Source organism: Manihot esculenta, chromosome 11, assembly GCF_001659605.2.
Source record: "Manihot esculenta cultivar AM560-2 chromosome 11, M.esculenta_v8, whole genome shotgun sequence".
NCBI classification, from domain to species: Eukaryota; Viridiplantae; Streptophyta; class Magnoliopsida; order Malpighiales; family Euphorbiaceae; genus Manihot; species Manihot esculenta.
The window spans coordinates 31791268-31816897 of NC_035171.2; the positions used below are offsets into that span (position 1 = coordinate 31791268).

Below are 25630 nucleotides of genomic sequence, written 5' to 3' on the forward strand. Positions count from 1 at the left end.
AGAAACAATATGCACGCTTTCCTCTTCTGAGAGCCATCTGCGCGCCACCTTCCTTTTCTGCAACAACTTGGGCAGCAAGTTGCACATGGGCAGCATCTTGGGCAGCCTCTACACTAATTAGGAAGTAAGGTCAGCATCTAAACTTATTTAGGAAGCACAATCTGCGCCTCTTTCCCTTTCTGAGACCAAACCGCGCGCACCAACTTCTTTCCGCAAAGCATTCGCGCGCAGCCTTCCTTCTGAAGCCGAAAAACGCGATTCTTTCCTTTTCAGACATAACTTGGGCAGAAAATACCTCTTGGGCAGTAAGTATGACCTAGGGCAACACTTTTCAACTATAAAAAGCCACATAAGGAGCCTCTACATGGTCCTTAAGCCCTCCTTGGGAGACACCTACGAAATTCACATCTCTTCTTCTACCTTTCTTCTTTTATTTTATTTTTAGTTTTGTTTCAGCCATGAGAGGCTGAAATCTTTAATTCTAGTTGAGGATTGGTTGAAACTAAGGTTGTTTAATGGGTTGTGAGATCTGAACATAAATTATTGTCTTTGGTTTTGTTCAATATTTATGCAATTGATGCTTTAATTATATGATTACTTTGTTGTTTTGATCAAATTGGCCACTTGATTTTAATTGCAAAGTTAATTGATTGTTAGTTGGGATTATTTTTAGTCCGTAATTGCTGGAAATATTCTGACCTTAGAACACTTGGGATAAAACCCAAGAAAATTGCATGATCTAGCATTATCTCCATACGTTTGGGTAGCTAGGATTGGATCTCTTTATTTCTTTATGCAATTGACAATTGTTTTGATGCCTATGGCCCAAAGACGTTCATTGGCAATTTGTTAATTAGTAATTAATTAGAGGACGTTCCCTAATTAATTTAATCATAAGGAGAGACATGGTGATGAGAAGCGTCTTCCACCCCCATAACTAATCTATTGAACTAATCAAGATAATCTAAGTTTCAATGATCAACCCAAACAACCAAAGTGGATCCATATCTTCAACTAGGCTTTTCTCATATTGATTTCCTATTTTATTTTAACTATTTGCTTTCTATTATTACTCTCATTATTAGTTACTACAATCAATCTCAAACCCCCCATTTTACTTTTATTGCAATTTATTTTTATTCTGCTTCCAGTTTATCTCATTTGATCCCACTTTCAGTCTTTTATCTCATCTTTAATTTATTATTGTTTCAGTTCATTTTATTGGTCTTGTTGAGAAAAATAAATAGGTAATCAATTCTCTGTGGATTCGATCCTTTCACCACTATCTGCAGTTGTAAAATTGTTGATAACCAGGAAGGTTATTTTTGACCGGCTTCGACAACCGCGAGTCAACGATGGAGCCAATTTGGAAAAAATAGCAATGCAGCACATGATAATATTTTTAATTCCTTTGTTTCGGGGATGTTCACAGATGAAATAATTATTCTAAATTAGGATTTAGTAAGAAAGAAAGTAATTATATATATAGTCAAGTTTACTGGGAAAGGTTTGAAGTTATGGTAATTAATTATTTATGGGTTTTTAATATTAATATTTGCAAAAAAAGATGGAGTCAATCGGGAAAAAATGGCAATGCAGCACATGGTAATATTTTTAATTTCTTGGTTTCGGAATGTTCAGAGATGAAATATTTATTCTAAATTAAGATTTAATATGAAGGAAAATAATTATATATATAGTCAAGTTTGCTTGGAAAGATTTGAAGTTATGGTAATTAATTATTTATGGGTTTTTAATATTAATATTTGCAAAAACGATGGAGCCAATCGGGAAAAAATGGCAATGCAGCACATGGTAATATTTTTAATTTCTTGGTTTCGGGATGTTCAGAGATGAAATATTTATTCTAAATTAAGATTTAATATGAAGGAAAGTAATTATATATATAGTCAAGTTTGCTTGGAAAGATTTGAAGTTATGGTAATTAATTATTTATGGGTTTTTAATATTAATATTTGCAAAAAAAGATGGAGCCAATCGGGAAAAAAATGGCAATGCAGCACATGGTAATATTTTTAATTTCTTGGTTTCGGGATGTTCAGAGATGAAATATTTATTCTAAATTAAGATTTAATATGAAGGAAAGTAATTATATATATAGTCAAGTTTGCTTGGAAAGATTTGAAGTTATGGTAATTAATTATTTATGGGTTTTTAATATTAATATTTGCAAAAACGATGGAGCCAATCGGGAAAAAATGGCAATGCAGCACATGGTAATATTTTTAATTTCTTGGTTTCAAGATGTTCAGAGATGAAATATTTATTCTAAATTAAGATTTAATATGAAGGAAAGTAATTATATATATAGTCAAGTTTGCTTGGAAAGATTTGAAGTTATGGTAATTAATTATTTATGGGTTTTTAATATTAATATTTGCAAAAACGATGGAGCCAATCGGGAAAAAATGGCAATGCAGCACATAGTAATATTTTTAATTTCTTGGTTTCGGGATGTTCAGAGATGAAATATTTATTCTAAATTAAGATTTAATATGAAGGAAAGTAATTATATATATAGTCAAGTTTGCTTGGAAAGATTTGAAGTTATGGTAATTAATTATTTATGGGTTTTTAATATTAATATTTGTAAAAACGATGGAGCCAATTGGGAAAAAATAGCAATGCAGCACATGGTAATATTTTTAATTCCTTGGTTTCGGGGATGTTCAGAGATGAAATATTTATTATAAATTAGGATTTAGTAAGAAAGAAAGTAATTATATATATAGTCAAGTTTACTTGGAAAGATTTGAAGTTATGGTAATTAATTATTTATGGTTTTTAATATTAATATTTGCAAAAAAAGATGGAGCCAATCGGAAAAAAATGGCAATGCAGCACATGGTAATATTTTTAATTTCTTGGTTTCAGGATGTTCAGAGATGGAATATTTATTCTAAATTAAGATTTAATATGAAGGAAAGTAATTATATATATAGTCTAGTTTACTTGAAAAGATTTGAAGTTATGGTAATTAATTATTTATGGGTTTTTAATATTAATATTTGCAAAACAAGATAGAGGCAATCGGGAAATAATGGCAATGCAGTAAATGGTAATATTTTTAATTTCTTTGGTTTCGAAATATTCAGAGATGAAATATTTATTCTAAATTAAGATTTAATATGAAGGAAAGTAATTATATATATAATCAAGTTTGCTTGGAAAAATTTGAAGTTATGGTAATTAATTATTTATGGATTTTTAATATTAATATTTACAAAAAAAATGGAGTCAATTGGAAAAAAAAAATGGCAATGCAGTGCATGGTAATATTTTTAATTGCTTAATTTCGGGGAATGTCTTTCCTCTTTATCAATCATCACAACATAAAGGCCATTTCCCCATTTCTGACTTCTCTATCTCCATTAATGGAGAGGCCGCTTATCGTAGTATCAGACTCAGAGGTTCGTCTAGACTTTATGCTCAATTCCAAATGCCGAGCCAACGTCCGCCTCAGGTCTCTTTCCGCCACTACCCCAATAGCATTCAAGGTCCAAACTTCATCGCCGCACAAGTTCCTTGTTAATCCACCAACTGGGCTTATCCCTCCTTCATCCTCTACCATCTTTCAAATCATACTCAGACCACAAACCCATCTCCCATCCTCTTTGCCTCGTTCTCCCTCCGACCGTTTCCTCCCAATTCATCCGATTTGACTAACCCCGATTCTCTCAACTCATGGTTCTCTTCCCTTCCTCTCTGGTCAACTCAAGATTTTAAGCTCAAGGTTGCCTGTTGGAAAGCTAATTGCATAACCCTGTTGGAAAAAGGAAAAAAATGTAAAAGATTGTTTAGAATATCATGAAGATAAAAGAGAGAGAAACAAAAAAAAAAAACATCTTGAAATGCGCACATATCATGTTACTGACATGGAGTTTCATTCTGTCAGAGTTAGGAGGGTATGAGAGTAGGTTGGATCTTCATATGATCTCCAGAAGTGAAGTTTGGTTGTGTCTCCTCAAAGCTATCATAGATAATACACAAATCAACACGTTCAAACAATTTGATGTTCTTGGCATTAGCTGAGAGAACAACAATGGTTAGCTTAACGGAAAAGTTGCACACTTTCAAAACAATTTCCTGCGAAGGATTTGTTTGTTTAACATAATAGCTTAGATCACATGTAGAAAGCGAAATTTATGTTTATATTAATTTACCAATTGCAAAATGGGCTGCTCTTTGGAAACTAATTATGGCGTTTGTATCAGTCCCTTGGTTATCGGGCAGAGTTGTTACAGACTCCTTCCAGCGAACAAATCACACCAATTAATAAAAAACGAAACGGTCAAACACGTGCTATTTCACATTGCCACCCTTGCTTGCGGTGCATACAATGCTCTCGCCATTCTCTGGAGACAGAACGGTAAGGCCTTCATCCTTCATCGGCTCTTAACATCTTCTGGTCTTAAATTGTGTAGAAATAAACAATTCCTCTCAAATGGTTGCGACATAGCGGGCTGGTTTAGTGAATCAGTGTGATAAAATACGCTGATTCAAGGAGAGGAGAGGAGAGGTGAAGAGAAAAAAGACGGTGACCTCTTTAGGAGGAACAGTAGGATGTGGAGTCAGCGGACACCACATAATTTAAAATTAGCTGAGTGAAGGAAATTGTAAATTTAAAAACAAAAAGCCAAAAAGAAAACCGAGGAATGGTTTCGTTTTCTTCTTGATGTAGAAATTCGTGCAATTACCCAGCTAATGGATTGCATCATCTGCAAATAAACACACAGTAGAGACTGTTAACCTAGATGATACTGAAAATTGCAATTTAACTTCAACAAATGTGAGATAAAAGGGACTGAACATCACCATAGAGGAGTTTCACTTTCCGTTCATAAACGATAACAATTTCACCTGAGAAGAGAAAAGAAAACATTCTAGTCAGTGATCTCCAATCAGAAATCGATTACAAAATAGATTGTAAAAAAGGATATTAGAATGCCAGAGAGCCTAAGCGCCATTGGTACATAGGGATTCAAAATCTGTTCATTGTAAACAAACATGGAAACATTATACTCATTGCCCGAGATTGGAAACTCTGACTTCAGTCGGTCTGGCCTACTCGATTGGAGATGGAGTTGAACACTAATGTATTATCTTACATAGTTAACTTTGATGAATTTTGAATCTAAGGGCTCAATTATGATTCTATGCAAGCGACCAGCAGTAATCATTTAGATTAATTGAATTTAATATAATTTATTCATCTCACACTTTTAGTACATTAATTAATAAACATGCAATTCACTTATAATTTTGGTATACGATAAATTTAAATTTACTAATCTAATACTGCCAAAAAAAATCTTGTTAACTAATAACTACATGCTCATGGGTCACAAGCATGGATCATCGGATTCGGTTGGGCAATTACTGAAAGCTCATTTAATTTATTTGGGCCGGGTCAATTTCAATGGGCAATTTCCACCGGGCCGAACCTAGATAGTAAAAAGTAGATTGTCGTTTGAGCATTACTTTCAATACGTCGAATAGAAATTGCTAAAAAAACATAATCATTATTTTTTTTAATCGTAAAATTTCCAAACAAATAAATATTTCCAAACTAATTTTCAATAGCATTTAAAATTATTTTTTGATGTGTCACTTGAAATAAATCATATATGAATTATAGTTTTACTTAAAATTATTTATTAAATTAAAAAGAATTAATTTTTCATTTTCAATTTAAAAATTGGTAAAAAAATAAATTAAGTTAAATTTTTACAAATTTCTTGATTTGAAACATGAAGTGAAAGGAAAAGGTTAAACTTATTTCAAACAAAATAAACAAGTCAATAAACATAAGTTCAACATTTTATGAAAATTCAACTGTTGTAAATTTATAAAATAATAAATAAGTAGGGGTGTAAACGAATCGAGTCGAGCCAAATTTTGAAGAGTTCAAGCTTGTTAGAATTCAAAACGCCATAAAGCAATGAAACCATGCAAGTTTGTTCACATTTACCAGTAGGAATTGAAGAGAAGAGAAATGAAGTAAAATATCCTCCTCCTCACAATATCCAAAAAGGTTGATAAAATTCTTGTGATTCACTTTTGATAATGTCTCAATCTGAAAGAAAATATCTGAAGGAATTAGAAAACGAGGTTGCATCATAAGTCCTTATAGTTCAATGTGATTAGCTCATAAAGTACCTTCTTCCTAAATTGAACTTCCAAATGCTTAGGCCAATCCTTGGAAGATGTTACTGCAACTGAGGCCACAGCTATTTCAATGCCACTGGACAATGTTCCCTTGTACAGTGTACCAATTGGTGAAGAACCAATTACACTACTGAAATCTTCACAGCCTGCTTCAAGCTCAGATCTTTTTTAAGCTTCGATACACCTGAAATGCAAATCTTGAGTCATGCAAGTAGATAGCCAAAAAGGGTTGAACACGGACACACCATATGGAAGAAAGATGTGGAGCAGCTTACACTCTAGATGCACATGTAAAATGGTTTGAAGTTTGAAACCTCACACCCTCGTACAAAATATAACTTTTCCACTTGGGAAGAAGAATTACCAGTTACAAATGCTTTCTGAAGTTGCCCACTCAATCCTGTGGCCCAAGGTTTGACAGTAGCCTTGTTAATTTTATACACATAGAAGATGACAATGGACATGGCAAGTAGAGCACCCCCTATGGCACCAGCAATTACAGAAACATGTTTTTTTGATGAGGAAGGTTTTCTAGGATTATTAGAGGATGGAGGAGTTGGAACTAGAAGAGGATTTGAAGCAGAACCATTAGGTGAAGCAGAAGGGGGATTTGGTTCCAGTGGAGTTGGAAGAGAAACAACTGCAGGGGGAGAAGAGGGTGCCGGATTTGGTTCCGGTGGAGGAGATTGAATGGAGTTATTTACAGGGGGAGAAGGCAAAAGCGAAAATGGTGGGGCTACAGATCTAGGTGGAGCCTTTCCAGATTCAGAAGGTGCTTCTGGAACAGAGAAACGACTTCTTAAATATGGTGATTCATTCACTCGAGGGGCATTGGCCACTTGCAGCTGTCGCTTGTTAATTGCATTTTCAGTTTGCACAGCATTCCTGTAAAAAATATGGGGGACAAAGGCATAATGTAAGTATGTAACAGCATGGAACAACAAAGAAATTACACAAATACAGAGAAGGGGAAGGGAAGGGAGGGGGGGAATGCAAGACAATTTCATTTCATGAAAACAATGAATTGTTTGTCACAGAGGGGCCATTCCTTTTCTCAACGTCCCCCATAAAGGAGAAATTCCATCAGATGGTTCACCAAAAGGTGCCCAAGAACCTAAAACAATGTTAGTGCCACTAAAATTGTCTCAGATTTACAGTAGACTACCAGAAAAATGTCTTATCTTGACCCATACGAGAATATTCAACTGACATACCGTAAGGCAGATCTTTCATTGTAAGATGGTCCTTTAGCTGCACTAGCTAGTTGGTTTTCATCTACTTGAAATTCAGAATGTGTTTCTAGTCGATGAATTTCAGGTGATAAATTGCTGAGAAGCCTGTTGTTGTCCAGGAGACTAAAACATATGCACAAAAAAAATGGAGTTCATATACTAATGGAAGCAAAAGATAATCTCAATGGAGGAAAAAAATTGTTCAACATTATCAACTTACAGGATTGTCAAAGAGAGACTACTGTCAAGGACGGGAGGGAGTGGCCCACTGAAGTTATTATTTCCAAAATCTAGCACCTCCAACTCCTTCAACTCTCCAATCCCTTCAGGAATGATGCCAGTAAAAGAATTGTTGTGCAAAATGCTGCAGCAGAACATTAAGCCATATGACCAAAGGCAAAAAAATTCTGAATCAAAGGACAGAAGGTAAATTTATGTTGCCTAGTTGATACTTACATAGACTTTATGCGAACAAGGTTTCTGAGGTCAGGTGCTAGTGTTCCTCCAAGATAAAGATCTTTCAAGTTCCTGAATATTACATATTTTTCTTTAGAATAAAATAGAGAGCTTATCAGCAAGTAGTATCACGTTTAAAATAACCATTAACTACAAAGAGAGTAACACTGATTTTCTTTTCAAGTTTTACTCAATCTGAGCTGATTCCATTAAGTTCTAATCAAAATAAACCGAACTTGGAAACCAAAGCACGAGTTAAGGATTCTGATTCAAGTTGCAAAGTTTACATATCACCAGGGAACCCAAAAGGATCCCAGGCACAGCAGCACCTGATGTGATATAGTTTTGAAAAATGTTCTCACAATGCTGCAGACTGCAGCCAAAAGGGCAATCAACAGAACATGTAATCCATAGATCAAGCAGCATAAATTATAGTAATAGAGTTACTTTGATCTGATAGAGTCATCCAAAAAAGTAAACTGGAAACCAACGGATGACTTCTCAAAACTGCAAAGTAATAGCTAGAACACACTTTAAACTTGCCATCCAAAACCAAAAGGTTATGTATTTTTCATCGCTGACTCGCATGATTAGCTTCAGAAATTACAAATTTTATCAAAAAAATGCATCTCGAGCCTCAAAACTTTTCCCTTAAATTTTCCAGTATCAGAACAGAAAAGAAAACGAAAACAAAAGGCCAAAATTTTTCAGCAGAGAGAAAAGATACATACAATTCGACAACTTTGCCATCAGAGCACTCAACTCCAAACCAATAACACGGATTAACAACTCCATCCTCATCCTTCCAATTCTTCAACGCGTCGTACGGATCACTCACTATTCTTTCTCTAAACTTCAATAACGCTAAACCTGCAAACAGACCACCAAATTTCACCAACCATTCTTCTCCACTTTCCCAAGAAACAAACAGAAAACCATATGTAGCTATATACCTTCGTCGTTGAGCGACCAGCACAAAATAAAGTTCCGGTAGAGCAAAAAGAGAAGAAGAACTCTAAATCTGATGAATTTCCAGGAGCAAAAAGAGAAGAAAATAAACATCATAATCTTTATGAATATTTAAAATATTTTTCAAATTAAAAATATTATAAATAAAAATATTCTCTCCTAGCGTTATTATTTTTTAATTAAAATTTTAACGAGCTACCACAGAATATTTTTATTAATTAACGACTTTTTTTTTCAGATTAACAATTCATATAATATTTTTTTATATGCTTCTACATGTTTTTATAATATATATAATAATGTAAGTTTTCCTCTGTACTCCTTTTGTAACTCGGTACTCTCGCCTTTTCCTCTTTTTTAAACCTAACTTCTTATTTTTCCTTCTCCATAAGAAACGATCTGCTTCAATTAACTATCGATAAATAAGAAAATATAGTTGTCCCTAATAATTTAAGAGTCAACAACAGGAAAGCGGCTCATCCCGTCAAAGATCGGAATAAGAAAAAACAATGATCGTTTAAGATATGTTTATGTGTATATATATATATATATAAAGAATTTAAAATTGGACTCACAGATTTAATATGGTAAGTGCATTTAAGTAAATTTGATAGAACTCTCATATTCTAGTCTCTCAATTTCTAATCCCCATTCTAAAAAAAAAAATTAAAATTATTTACTTATTCAAATTTTTATAATAAAGCATGTTAAATTTAATTTTAAATTAATTTTTTTTATAAATTTGACTAATATGTATTTAAGTTAATAATTTTCTCAATGATATTTTCTAAAGCATATTATAGTAGCTATCCATGATTTGTTTTTTTTATGTTGAATATTCTTCAATAGGTATGGTGTATGACTGAAATACTGCATTTTCCTTTTATGTAATAGAAATTAGAAATCGCTTATGTTTGCAAAAAAACAAAGAAAAAGAGAAAAAAAAGGAGAAATAGTATCACAGGGACTTGTTAGAAAAATAATAAACAAAAATCAACAAGTAAAGATTTACAAGTTTCACAAATAATTCATAAATCAGCAAACACTTGCTGCTAAGTTTATAAACATCTGTGGCAAAAAAAAAGTCTATAAACATCTAATCAAACAAATCCCATCAAATAAAAGAACCCAAATAGGAAGATCCCCACTTTCCTGTATTCCATTTTTTTCTAAAATAGAAAATAAGCAAAAGAAAAAACACCAATATTATTTTATTTCTATATTTCCTATTGTGGATAGAGGGCTAAGTTGACATACGTCGCCGCTTCACGGGATAACATATGCCGCACTTAATCAGACCGTTTACATTGCACGGGATAACATAGGCGGGATAACATAGGCCGCACTTAATCAGACCGGATGTGCAGGTCCTAAACCCATGCTTCTCAGAGTAGATCTTATGGCTGCCATTCAATCAGCTTACTCAACTCACCACTCTCATTCATCTCCTTGATCTCCTCGGCCCCGCCAACATACTTCCCTCCTAAGAAAACTGCAGGTAACCTAACTTTTTTGGACGCAGTAGAGTGGCTGAGATCACCAAGTAGGGCTCACACCTCCCTAAGACGTCCGCCGGAGCCACCTTCACCAAGGTACTTCTCCTGCTCATCTTTCAAAGATATCAATGCCATTCTCTTAGAAGAACAAAATGAATCCAAATCCCAACCCCAAACCCCCAGAAGACCCTCCATTTTCCACCGTGCCTCCCCACTCCACTGCCACCACCGCAACCACTCTAAAACATTCATAATTTCACCACCTCCTAACCAGGGTGAAATTATGAATGTTTTAGAGTGGTTGCGGTGGAGTGGGGAGGCAATCCGGACACGGTGGAAAATGGAGGGTCTTATGGGGGTTTGGGGTTGGGATTTGGATCCATTTTGTTCTTCTAAGAGAATGGCATTGATATCTTTGAAAGATGAGCAGGAGAAGTACCTTGGTGAAGGTGGTTCCGCCGGCAGTCTCAGGGAGGTGTGAGCCCTACTTGGTGATCTCAGCCACTCTAGCCACATTATATATAGAGAGAGAGAGAATGGAAGAGACATGAGACTAGTTAGGGTTACAAAGTAGGACTGGACCGGGCCTTTGGTGCTATTAAAGAAAGGGATTCTATAACTTTAACAATGGAGTGTCTGATCAAATGCTTGATTCATCATTGGTTTAAATCTTCGGAGGTCTTTAAAAATATTAGATATTCTCAATATTTATTCTAAATTTGAATTAAGCAAGAAGGAAAGTAATTATATATAAAGTCAAGTTTGCTTGGAAAAATTTGAAGTTATGGTAATTAATTATTTGAGTTTTTAATATTAATATTTGCAAAAAAGATGTCAGCCAATTGGGAAAAAATTACAATGCAGTACATGGTAATATTTTTAATTCCTTGGTTTCGAGGATGTTCAGAGATATGAAATATTTATTCTAAATTTGGATTTACTAAGAAGGAAAGTAATTATATATATATAGTCAAGTTTGCTTGGAAAGATTTGAAGTTATGGTAATTAATTATTTATGGATTTTTAATATTAATATTTACAAAAAAAAATGGAGCTAATTGGAAAAAAATGGCAATGCAGCACATGGTAATATTTTTAATTTCTTTGTTTCGGGGATGTTCAGAGATATGAAATATTTATTATAAATTTGGATTTAGTAAGAAGGAAAGTAATTATATATATAGTCAAGTTTGCTTGGAAAAATTTGAAGTTATGGTAATTAATTATTTATGGGTTTTTAATATTAATATTTGCAAAAAAGATGAAGCAAATTAGAAAAGAATGGTAATGCAGCACATGGTAATATTTTTAATTTCTTGATTTCGGGGATATTCACTAGTAGCCAGAGGGGTGCATTGAGATCTGCCAATCCCTAAATAATTCTGTTTACGACTATAGAACTTAATTGTGCCATATGTATGAGCAAATGCATGTGCAGGAACAACTCAGAAATCATTATTGAAATTTTAATATCATTTCTAGAATAAAAGATGTCATAGGATCACAATGGTTTCTTCCCGCTACTTCCATCTTAGTAAGGAAAAAAATATTTTTTAGTGTATATGGTATAAGAAAACTAATTAATTTTTTAATTTTAAAAAATATATTAAAATATTTTTAATATTTTTTTAAAAAATAATAATTATTTTTTATTAATTTTAAGGTTAAATATTATAAAAGAATTTAAAATGTTATGAATATAAAAAATTAATTAATAAACTTTTTAAATATCTAAAATATTAATTAATAAATTTTTAAAATTATAAATATTAAATAGTATAATATTTAATGAATAAAATTAACCTAATCATTTACTAATAAATTTTTTAAAATATTTAAAATATTTTAATATATTTTTTAAAATTAAAATTTTTTATAAAAATTAAGTAATAATTTTTTCTTAATGCTTAATATTTTGATTTAGTGATTAAAAAAATAAATTATAAAAAATTATCTTTTATATTCAAGTAATCACTAACATAACTGCTATTCCCTACTAAATAAGGTGAATAATCAGTTAATAGTTTAATAAAACAGTTAATATTACAGAAAAAAGACTCTTATCATCAAATCTTATCCATATGCTTATATGATTTTTCCTAACCTCATCCTAAAATGAGTTAGATGAATAATCATCCGTCCTTAATAAGTGAGGCTACATTCAAAGTATCTAATTTGCATCCTAAAATTTTATTAAAAAATGAGAATTATCAGTATGGACTCACATTTAAAAATTAGAAAATGCGGAGCAAACAAAAGGAATTACATTCCCAATTGAGTCATGGTTCGGTTTTTATTTTGAATTTAAATAGTAATCTGTTAGGTTTTGAAGCAAAATTAAAATAAAATCAACATCAATTTAATTAAGTTGTTTTATTTTTCTTTAAATCAAATTAAAATTTGTTGTATGTCACTTTTTTTTGCATGAAATCGTTGAATTGAAATCAATATTTAAGAATTTTAGAATATGGGCGTAAATCTCTAATTTCATCTTTCACGTTGACCTTAAATTGACTACCATGCATTACATTATTTATTTAAATTGAGTAGTAGCTTTTTATGATACAATATTTAAATTTATCTCGTACTTTTTTTAATGTTGTTTGTTATAAAATTGACAAAATAAAATAAGATAGAGTTTAATTTTTAAAATTTAATAAATGCTCACCCGAAAGCATTCTACATATTAGTATATTGACTAATATTATTATTAATAAAATATTGTTTACTATAAAATTGACGAAAATGTTTTTTATAAACCAATAAATCAATAAATTGAGTTATTTTTAAGTACATTTGATGGGAAGTATATATTTGGATCCAATTTATTATAGATTAATAAATTTTTAAAATTATAAATAATAAATTATATTATAAAATAATAAATAAAATTCACTTTAATATCTTTTTTTTTTTTTTTTGAAATAGGAATTGGGGGAGTAGAACCTTAGACCTGTCAAGTCTACTAGGATGCATTTTCCACCAGGCTAAGCCTCGGAGTGCCTTTAATATCTATTAACTTCATAATAAATCTAATTCACTTAAAAATTTCTCCTTTTAATTTTTCCATTTTAATTCAACTTGTGCACCACTAATCTATCCAAACGGGATTTTGATGAGTCAACTTTTAAAACTAAAATGGTTTTTAATAAATACATTTAAAACTGAATTTATGAGAGAAACATTTACAAACATCAATAAAATGTGTAATATAACTATTTTAAATTTAATTTAATTATTTATTTTTAAAGTATAAACAATGATGTGATTTAACAAATCATATAAAATGAATTTTATTGTTCATCTCTCTAAAATAATAATGAAAGAACATTCACAAAAAACCACCCTATGCTAAATCGGTTAATATTTTTAATAATTGAACTCGTTCAAATACGATGAAAATTTATATTAAATTATTTAAATTCATTCTAAAATCAATTATTATGACTCAAATTAATACCATATTTATATAATTTTAATTAATAATTTATAAATAAAATTTTTTAATTAAAAATTTTAATTTTAAAACTTAATTTGGAAAAAAATGGCAATGCAGCACATAGTAATATTTTTAATTTCTTTGTTTTGGGGATGTTCAGAGATATGAAATATTTATTCTAAATTTGGATTTAGTAAGAAGGAAAGTAATTATATATATATAGTCAAGTTTGCTTGGAAAAATTTGAAGTTATGGTAATTAATTATTTATGAGTTTTTAATATTAATATTTGCAAAAACGATGGAGCCAATCGGGAAAAATTGGCAATGCAGCACATGGTAATATTTTTAATTTCTTGGTTTCGAGATGTTCAGAGATGAAATATTTATTCTAAATTAAGATTTAATATGAAGGAAAGTAATTATATATATAGTCAAGTTTGCTTGGAAAGATTTGAAGTTATGGTAATTAATTATTTATGGGTTTTTAATATTAATATTTGCAAAAACGATGGAGCCAATTGGGAAAAAATAGCAATGCAGCACATGGTAATATTTTTAATTCCTTGGTTTCGGGGATGTTCAGAGATAAAATATTTATTCTAAATTAGGATTTAGTAAGAAAGAAAGTAATTATATATATAGTCAAGTTTACTTGGAAAGATTTGAAGTTATGGTAATTAATTATTTATGGTTTTTAATATTAATATTTGCAAAAACGATGGAGCCAATCGGGAAAAAATGGCAATGCAGCACATGGTAATATTTTTAATTTCTTGGTTTCGGGATGTTCAGAGATAAAATATTTATTCTAAATTAAGATTTAATATGAAGGAAAGTAATTATATATATAGTCAAGTTTGCTTGGAAAGATTTGAAGTTATGGTAATTAATTATTTATGGGTTTTTAATATTAATATTTGCAAAAAAAGATGGAGCCAATCCGGAAAAAATGGCAATGCAGCACATGGTAATATTTTTAATTTCTTGGTTTCGGGATGTTCAGAGATGAAATATTTATTCTAAATTAAGATTTAATATGAAGGAAAGTAATTATATATATAGTCAAGTTTGCTTGGAAATATTTGAAGTTATGGTAATTAATTATTTATGGGTTTTTAATATTAATATTTGCAAAAACGATGGAGCCAATCGGGAAAAAATGGCAATGCAGCACATGGTAATATTTTTAATTTCTTGGTTTCGAGATGTTCAGAGATGAAATATTTATTCTAAATTAAGATTTAATATGAAGGAAAGTAATTATATTTATAGTCAAGTTTGTTTGGAAAGATTTGAAGTTATGGTAATTAATTATTTATGGGTTTTTAATATTAATATTTGCAAAAACGATGGAGCCAATTAGGAAAACATAGCAATGTAGCACATGGTAATATTTTTAATTCCTTGGTTTCGGGGATGTTCAGAGATGAAATATTTATTCTAAATTAGGATTTAGTAAGAAAGAAAGTAATTATATATATAGTCAAGTTTACTTGGAAAGATTTGAAGTTATGGTAATTAATTATTTATGGGTTTTTAATATTAATATTTGCAAAAAAAGATGGAGCCAATCGGAAAAAAATGGCAATGCAGCACATGATAATATTTTTAATTTCTTTGTTTCGGGATGTTCAGAGATGAAATATTTATTCTAAATTAAGATTTAATATGAAGGAAAGTAATTATATATATAGTCAAGTTTGCTTGGAAAGATTTGAAGTTATGGTAATTAATTATTTATGGGTTTTTAATATTAATATTTGCAAAAACAATGGAGCCAATTGAGAAAAAATAGCAATGCAGCACATGGTAATATTTTTAATTCCTTGGTTTTGGGGATGTTCAGAGATGAAATATTTATTCTAAATTAGGATTTAGTAAGAAAGAAAGTAATTATATATATAGTCAAGTTTACTTGGAAAGATTTGAAGTTATGGTAATTAAGTATTTATGGTTTTTAATATTAATATTTGCAAAAAAAGATGGAGCCAATCGGGAAAAAATAGCAATGCAGCACATGGTAATATTTTTAATTTCTTGATTTCGGGATGTTCAGAGATGAAATATTTATTCTAAATTAAGATTTAATATGAAGGAAAGTAATTATATATATAGTCAAGTTTGCTTGGAAAGATTTGAAGTTATGGTAATTAAGTATTTATGGTTTTTAATATTAATATTTGCAAAAAAAGATGGAGCCAATCGGGAAAAAATAGCAATGCAGCACATGGTAATATTTTTAATTTCTTGATTTCGGGATGTTCAGAGATGAAATATTTATTCTAAATTAAGATTTAATATGAAGGAAAGTAATTATATATATAGTCAAGTTTGCTTGGAAAGATTTGAAGTTATGGTAATTAATTATTTATGGGTTTTTAATATTAATATTTGCAAAAACGATGGAGCCAATTGGGAAAAAATAGCAATGCAGCACATGGTAATATTTTTAATTCCTTGGTTTCGGGGATGTTCAGAGATAAAATATTTATTCTAAATTAGGATTTAGTAAGAAAGAAAGTAATTATATATATAGTCAAGTTTACTTGGAAAGATTTGAAGTTATGGTAATTAATTATTTATGGTTTTTAATATTAATATTTGCAAAAACGATGGAGCCAATCGGGAAAAAATGGCAATGCAGCACATGGTAATATTTTTAATTTCTTGGTTTCGGGATGTTCAGAGATAAAATATTTATTCTTAATTAAGATTTAATATGAAGGAAAGTAATTATATATATAGTCAAGTTTGCTTGGAAAGATTTGAAGTTATGGTAATTAATTATTTATGGGTTTTTAATATTAATATTTGCAAAAAAAGATGGAGCCAATCCGGAAAAAATGGCAATGCAGCACATGGTAATATTTTTAATTTCTTGGTTTCGGGATGTTCAGAGATGAAATATTTATTCTAAATTAAGATTTAATATGAAGGAAAGTAATTATATATATAGTCAAGTTTGCTTGGAAATATTTGAAGTTATGGTAATTAATTATTTATGGGTTTTTAATATTAATATTTGCAAAAACGATGGAGCCAATCGGGAAAAAATGGCAATGCAGCACATGGTAATATTTTTAATTTCTTGGTTTCGAGATGTTCAGAGATGAAATATTTATTCTAAATTAAGATTTAATATGAAGGAAAGTAATTATATATATAGTCAAGTTTGTTTGGAAAGATTTGAAGTTGTGGTAATTAATTATTTATGGGTTTTTAATATTAATATTTGCAAAAACGATGGAGCCAATTAGGAAAACATAGCAATGTAGCACATGGTAATATTTTTAATTCCTTGGTTTCGGGGATGTTCAGAGATGAAATATTTATTCTAAATTAGGATTTAGTAAGAAAGAAAGTAATTATATATATAGTCAAGTTTACTTGGAAAGATTTGAAGTTATGGTAATTAATTATTTATGGGTTTTTAATATTAATATTTGCAAAAAAAGATGGAGCCAATCGGAAAAAAATGGCAATGCAGCACATGATAATATTTTTAATTTCTTTGTTTCGGGATGTTCAGAGATGAAATATTTATTCTAAATTAAGATTTAATATGAAGGAAAGTAATTATATATATAGTCAAGTTTGCTTGGAAAGATTTGAAGTTATGGTAATTAAGTATTTATGGTTTTTAATATTAATATTTGCAAAAAAAGATGGAGCCAATCGGGAAAAAATAGCAATGCAGCACATGGTAATATTTTTAATTTCTTGATTTCGGGATGTTCAGAGATGAAATATTTATTCTAAATTAAGATTTAATATGAAGGAAAGTAATTATATATATAGTCAAGTTTACTTGGAAAGATTTGAAGTTATGGTAATTAATTATTTATGGGTTTTTAATATTAATATTTGCAAAAACGATGGAGCCAATTGAGAAAAAATAGCAATGCAGCACATGGTAATATTTTTAAATCCTTGGTTTTGGGGATGTTCAGAGATGAAATATTTATTCTAAATTAGGATTTAGTAAGAAAGAAAGTAATTATATATATAGTCAAGTTTACTTGGAAAGATTTGAAGTTATGGTAATTAATTATTTATGGTTTTTAATATTAATATTTGCAAAAACGATGGAGCCAATCGGGAAAAAATGGCAATGCAGCACATGGTAATATTTTTAATTTCTTGGTTTCGGGATGTTCAGAGATAAAATATTTATTCTTAATTAAGATTTAATATGAAGGAAAGTAATTATATATATAGTCAAGTTTGCTTGGAAAGATTTGAAGTTATGGTAATTAATTATTTATGGGTTTTTAATATTAATATTTGCAAAAAAGATGGAGCCAATCGGAAAAAATGGCAATGCAGCACATGGTAATATTTTTAATTTCTTGGTTTCGGGATGTTCAGAGATGAAATATTTATTCTAAATTAAGATTTAATATGAAGGAAAGTAATTATATATATAGTCAAGTTTGCTTGGAAAGATTTGAAGTTATGGTAATTAATTATTTATGGGTTTTTAATATTAATATTTGCAAAAAAGATGGAGCCAATCGGGAAAAAATAGCAATGCAGCACATGGTAATATTTTTAATTTCTTGGTTTCGGGATGTTCAGAGATGAAATATTTATTCTAAATTAAGATTTAATATGAAGGAAAGTAATTATATATATAGTCAAGTTTGCTTGGAAAGATTTGAAGTTATGGTAATTAATTATTTATGGGTTTTTAATATTAATATTTGCAAAAACGATGGAGCCAATTGAGAAAAAATAGCAATGCAGCACATGGTAATATTTTTAAATCCTTGGTTTTGGGGATGTTCAGAGATGAAATATTTATTCTAAATTAGGATTTAGTAAGAAAGAAAGTAATTATATATATAGTCAAGTTTACTTGGAAAGATTTGAAGTTATGGTAATTAATTATTTATGGGTTTTTAATATTAATATTTGCAAAAACGATGGAGCCAATCGGGAAAAAATGGCAATGCAGCACATGGTAATATTTTTAATTTCTTGGTTTCGAGATGTTCAGAGATGAAATATTTATTCTAAATTAAGATTTAATATGAAGGAAAGTAATTATATTTATAGTCAAGTTTGTTTGGAAAGATTTGAAGTTATGGTAATTAATTATTTATGGGTTTTTAATATTAATATTTGCAAAAACGATGGAGCCAATTAGGAAAACATAGCAATGTAGCACATGGTAATATTTTTAATTCCTTGGTTTCGGGGATGTTCAGAGATGAAATATTTATTCTAAATTAGGATTTAGTAAGAAAGAAAGTAATTATATATATAGTCAAGTTTACTTGGAAAGATTTGAAGTTATGGTAATTAATTATTTATGGGTTTTTAATATTAATATTTGCAAAAAAAGATGGAGCCAATCGGAAAAAAATGGCAATGCAGCACATGATAATATTTTTAATTTCTTTGTTTCGGGATGTTCAGAGATGAAATATTTATTCTAAATTAAGATTTAATATGAAGGAAAGTAATTATATATATAGTCAAGTTTGCTTGGAAAGATTTGAAGTTATGGTAATTAATTATTTATGGGTTTTTAATATTAATATTTGCAAAAACGATGGAGCCAATTGAGAAAAAATAGCAATGCAGCACATGGTAATATTTTTAATTCCTTGGTTTTGGGGATGTTCAGAGATGAAATATTTATTCTAAATTAGGATTTAGTAAGAAAGAAAGTAATTATATATATAGTCAAGTTTACTTGGAAAGATTTGAAGTTATGGTAATTAAGTATTTATGGTTTTTAATATTAATATTTGCAAAAAAAGATGGAGCCAATCGGGAAAAAATAGCAATGCAGCACATGGTAATATTTTTAATTTCTTGATTTCGGGATGTTCAGAGATGAAATATTTATTCTAAATTAAGATTTAATATGAAGGAAAGTAATTATATATATAGTCAAGTTTGCTTGGAAAGATTTGAAGTTATGGTAATTAATTATTTATGGGTTTTTAATATTAATATTTGCAAAAACGATGGAGCCAATTGGGAAAAAATAGCAATGCAGCACATGGTAATATTTTTAATTCCTTGGTTTCGGGGATGTTCAGAGATAAAATATTTATTCTAAATTAGGATTTAGTAAGAAAGAAAGTAATTATATATATAGTCAAGTTTACTTGGAAAGATTTGAAGTTATGGTAATTAATTATTTATGGTTTTTAATATTAATATTTGCAAAAACGATGGAGCCAATCGGGAAAAAATGGCAATGCAGCACATGGTAATATTTTTAATTTCTTGGTTTCGGGATGTTCAGAGATAAAATATTTATTCTTAATTAAGATTTAATATGAAGGAAAGTAATTATATATATAGTCAAGTTTGCTTGGAAAGATTTGAAGTTATGGTAATTAATTATTTATGGGTTTTTAATATTAATATTTGCAAAAAAAGATGGAGCCAATCCGGAAAAAATGGCAATGCAGCACATGGTAATATTTTTAATTTCTTGGTTTCGGGATGTTCAGAGATGAAATATTTATTCTAAATTAAGATTTAATATGAAGGAAAGTAATTATATATATAGTCAAGTTTGCTTGGAAATATTTGAAGTTATGGTAATTAATTATTTATGGGTTTTTAATATTAATATTTGCAAAAACGATGGAGCCAATCGGGAAAAAATGGCAATGCAGCACATGGTAATATTTTTAATTTCTTGGTTTCGAGATGTTCAGAGATGAAATATTTATTCTAAATTAAGATTTAATATGAAGGAAAGTAATTATATATATAGTCAAGTTTGTTTGGAAAGATTTGAAGTTGTGGTAATTAATTATTTATGGGTTTTTAATATTAATATTTGCAAAAACGATGGAGCCAATTAGGAAAACATAGCAATGTAGCACATGGTAATATTTTTAATTCCTTGGTTTCGGGGATGTTCAGAGATGAAATATTTATTCTAAATTAGGATTTAGTAAGAAAGAAAGTAATTATATATATAGTCAAGTTTACTTGGAAAGATTTGAAGTTATGGTAATTAATTATTTATGGGTTTTTAATATTAATATTTGCAAAAAAAGATGGAGCCAATCGGAAAAAAATGGCAATGCAGCACATGATAATATTTTTAATTTCTTTGTTTCGGGATGTTCAGAGATGAAATATTTATTCTAAATTAAGATTTAATATGAAGGAAAGTAATTATATATAGTCAAGTTTGCTTGGAAAGATTTGAAGTTATGGTAATTAAGTATTTATGGTTTTTAATATTAATATTTGCAAAAAAAGATGGAGCCAATCGGGAAAAAATAGCAATGCAGCACATGGTAATATTTTTAATTTCTTGATTTCGGGATGTTCAGAGATGAAATATTTATTCTAAATTAAGATTTAATATGAAGGAAAGTAATTATATATATAGTCAAGTTTACTTGGAAAGATTTGAAGTTATGGTAATTAATTATTTATGGGTTTTTAATATTAATATTTGCAAAAACGATGGAGCCAATTGAGAAAAAATAGCAATGCAGCACATGGTAATATTTTTAAATTCCTTGGTTTTGGGGATGTTCAGAGATGAAATATTTATTCTAAATTAGGATTTAGTAAGAAAGAAAGTAATTATATATATAGTCAAGTTTACTTGGAAAGATTTGAAGTTATGGTAATTAATTATTTATGGGTTTTTAATATTAATATTTGCAAAAACGATGGAGCCAATCGGGAAAAAATGGCAATGCAGCACATGGTAATATTTTTAATTTCTTGGTTTCGAGATGTTCAGAGATGAAATATTTATTCTAAATTAAGATTTAATATGAAGGAAAGTAATTATATATATAGTCAAGTTTGCTTGGAAAGATTTGAAGTTATGGTAATTAATTATTTATGGGTTTTTAATATTAATATTTGCAAAAACGATGGAGCCAATTGGGAAAAAATAGCAATGCAGCACATGGTAATATTTTTAATTCCTTGGTTTCGGGGATGTTCAGAGATGAAATATTTATTCTAAATTAGGATTTAGTAAGAAAGAAAGTAATTATATATATAGTCAAGTTTACTTGGAAAGATTTGAAGTTATGGTAATTAATTATTTATGGGTTTTTAATATTAATATTTGCAAAAAACGATGGAGCCAATCGGGAAAAAATGGCAATGCAGCACATGGTAATATTTTTAATTTCTTGGTTTCGGGATGTTCAGAGATGAAATATTTATTCTAAATTAAGATTTAATATGAAGGAAAGTAATTATATATATAGTCAAGTTTGCTTGGAAAGATTTGAAGTTATGGTAATTAATTATTTATGGGTTTTTAATATTAATATTTGCAAAAACGATGGAGCCAATCGAGAAAAAATGGCAATGCAGCACATGGTAATATTTTTAATTCCTTGGTTTCGGGATGTTCAGAGATGAAATATTTATTCTAAATTAGGATTTAGTAAGAAAGAAAGTAATTATATATATAGTCAAGTTTACTTGGAAAGATTTGAAGTTATGGTAATTAATTATTTATGGGTTTTTAATATTAATATTTGCAAAAAAGATGGAGCCAATCGGGAAAAAATGGCAATGCAGCACATGGTAATATTTTTAATTTCTTGGTTTCGGGATGTTCAGAGATGAAATATTTATTCTAAATTAAGATTTAATATGAAGGAAAGTAATTATATATATAGTCAAGTTTGCTTGGAAAGATTTGAAGTTATGGTAATTAATTATTTATGGGTTTTTAATATTAATATTTGCAAAAACGATGGAGCCAATCGGGAAAAAATGGCAATGCAGCACATGGTAATATTTTTAATTCCTTGGTTTCGGGGATGTTCAGAGATAAAATATTTATTCTAAATTAGGATTTAGTAAGAAAGAAAGTAATTATATATATAGTCAAGTTTACTTGGAAAGATTTGAAGTTATGGTAATTAATTATTTATGGTTTTTAATATTAATATTTGCAAAAACGATGGAGCCAATCGGGAAAAAATGGCAATGCAGCACATGGTAATATTTTTAATTTCTTGGTTTCGGGATGTTCAGAGATAAAATATTTATTCTAAATTAAGATTTAATATGAAGGAAAGTAATTATATATATAGTCAAGTTTGCTTGGAAAGATTTGAAGTTATGGTAATTAATTATTTATGGGTTTTTAATATTAATATTTGCAAAAAAAGATGGAGCCAATCCGGAAAAAATGGCAATGCAGCACATGGTAATATTTTTAATTTCTTGGTTTCGGGATGTTCAGAGATGAAATATTTATTCTAAATTAAGATTTAATATGAAGGAAAGTAATTATATATATAGTCAAGTTTGCTTGGAAATATTTGAAGTTATGGTAATTAATTATTTATGGGTTTTTAATATTAATATTTGCAAAAACGATGGAGCCAATCGGGAAAAAATGGCAATGCAGCACATGGTAATATTTTTAATTTCTTGGTTTCGAGATGTTCAGAGATGAAATATTTATTCTAAATTAAGATTTAATATGAAGGAAAGTAATTATATATATAGTCAAGTTTGTTTGGAAAGATTTGAAGTTGTGGTAATTAATTATTTATGGGTTTTTAATATTAATATTTGCAAAAACGATGGAGCCAATTAGGAAAACATAGCAATGTAGCACATGGTAATATTTTTAATTCCTTGGTTTCGGGATGTTCAGAGATGAAATATTTATTCTAAATTAGGATTTAGTAAGAAAGAAAGTAATTATATATATAGTCAAGTTTGCTTGGAAAGATTTGAAGTTATGGTAATTAATTATTTATGGGTTTTTAATATTAATATTTGCAAAAACGATGGAGCCAATTGAGAAAAAATAGCAATGCAGCACATGGTAATATTTTTAATTCCTTGGTTTTGGGGATGTTCAGAGATGAAATATTTATTCTAAATTAGGATTTAGTAAGAAAGAAAGTAATTATATATATAGTCAAGTTTACTTGGAAAGATTTGAAGTTATGGTAATTAAGTATTTATGGTTTTTAATATTAATATTTGCAAAAAAAGATGGAGCCAATCGGGAAAAAATAGCAATGCAGCACATGGTAATATTTTTAATTTCTTGATTTCGGGATGTTCAGAGATGAAATATTTATTCTAAATTAAGATTTAATATGAAGAAAGTAATTATATATATAGTCTAGTTTACTTGGAAAGATTTGAAGTTATGATAATTAATTATTTATGGGTTTTTAATATTAATATTTACAAAAAAGATGGAGCCAATTGAGAAAAAATAGCAATGCAGCACATGGTAATATTTTTAATTCCTTGGTTTTGGGATGTTCAGAGATGAAATATTTATTCTAAATTAGGATTTAGTAAGAAAGAAAGTAATTATATATATAGTCAAGTTTACTTGGAAAGATTTGAAGTTATGGTAATTAAGTATTTATGGTTTTTAATATTAATATTTGCAAAAAAATGATGGAGCCAATCGGGAAAAAAAACATGGCAATGCATGCTAATATTTTTAATTGCTTAATTTCGGGGAATGTCTTTCCTCTTCATCAATCATCACAACGTACAGGCCATTTCCCCATTTCTGACTTCTCCATCTCCATTAATGGAGAGGCCGCTCATCGTAGTATCAGACTCAGAGGTTCGTCTAGACTTTATGCTCAATTTCAAATGCCGAGCCAACGTCCGCCTCAGGTCTCTCTCCGCCACTACCCCAATAGCATTCAAGGTCCAAACTTCAGCGCGCACAAGTTCCTGGTTAATCCACCAACTGGGCTTATCCCTCCTTCATCCTCTACCATCTTTCAAATCATACTCAGACCACAAACCCATCTCCCATCCTCTTTCCCTCGTTCTCCCTCCGACCGTTTCCTCCCAATTCATCCGATTTGACTAACCCCGATTCTCTCAACTCATGGTTCTCTTCCCTTCCTCTCTGGTCAACTCAAGATTTTAAGCTCAAGGTTGCCTTCGTCGGTCCGTTTCTTCTCCGGCACGCTGTCAGCAGTGGGGATGTTAACTCTGTGAAGAATATAATAAAGAGGCAGAGGTCGATACTTTCTGAGTTGTCACCGAGAGAGGCTGAGTCGCTCCTTCGAGTTGCTACTGAGTTGGCTGACCCTGAGGGTATGGTGAACTTACTGCTTGAAGCTGGGTTGAAGATTGACGCACGGGCGAAAGCGGATGATGTGGGCTTTCATCAAATGGACGCAAAGTGGCAATCCAAAGGCTGGTGCGAGCTGCACGTGGCAATAGCATTTGATCGGACGGACGAAGTTTTGGATTCATTGGATAGTTTTGGGCCATTGGATTTGAGAGATAAAGAAGGAAGGACACCGTTGCATTTGGCGGCAGGTAGAGGGAATATCAAGTGCGCTAGGGTATTGGTGGAATCCGGTGCAGATAAGGATGCTAAGAGCAAAGATGGCAGGACTGCACTGTATAGAGCAGCGGCAAATGGTGACCATAAGATGGTAGAGATGCTAATTGAGATGGGTTCTGACCCCACAATCGCAGATAATCATGGCCGTTCAGCTTTTGATGTTGCTCGGGACAAGGGACATCTAAATATAGTCACAAACTAGAGAATCCAGCTTCAAATAATTCAGACTACATTATTAAGTACCTTTCTTTATTGACGACGACGCCGGAGGAGATTCTGGAGACTCTGGAACGTGGAGAAGTAGTGCTAATGGCGGCCAGGCGAGGGAACTTGGAACACCTTGAATCATTACTAAAGAAAGGTGCAAACGAAAACTATAAAGATCAATATGGCTTCACAGCCTTGCGTGCAGCAGCTATCAAAGGGCACAAAGATATAGTATCAATGCTAGTTAAGTTAATAGATTGTTAACTGTTAAATTAAAAATTTTTAATTGAAATTTATATATTTCTCTATATTCATATGCACATAAATCA

The 25630-nt window shown here is 29.9% G+C and overlaps 1 protein-coding gene and 1 pseudogene across 1 annotated transcript; one reads left to right on the top strand and one right to left on the bottom strand.

Annotated features, from left to right (window-relative positions):
- Positions 1–3460: 3460 nt before the first annotated feature.
- LOC122725114 (serine/threonine-protein phosphatase 6 regulatory ankyrin repeat subunit A-like) lies at positions 3461–25609 on the top strand. Its single transcript, XM_043961744.1, has 2 exons — positions 3461–3754; positions 24676–25609. Exon 2 carries the CDS (start codon positions 24841–24843, stop codon positions 25294–25296), a length of 456 nt encoding a protein of 151 aa, XP_043817679.1. The 5' UTR covers positions 3461–3754; positions 24676–24840; the 3' UTR covers positions 25297–25609.
- On the bottom strand, positions 3904–10141 carry LOC122725104 (annotated as a pseudogene).
- Positions 25610–25630: the final 21 nt, after the last annotated feature.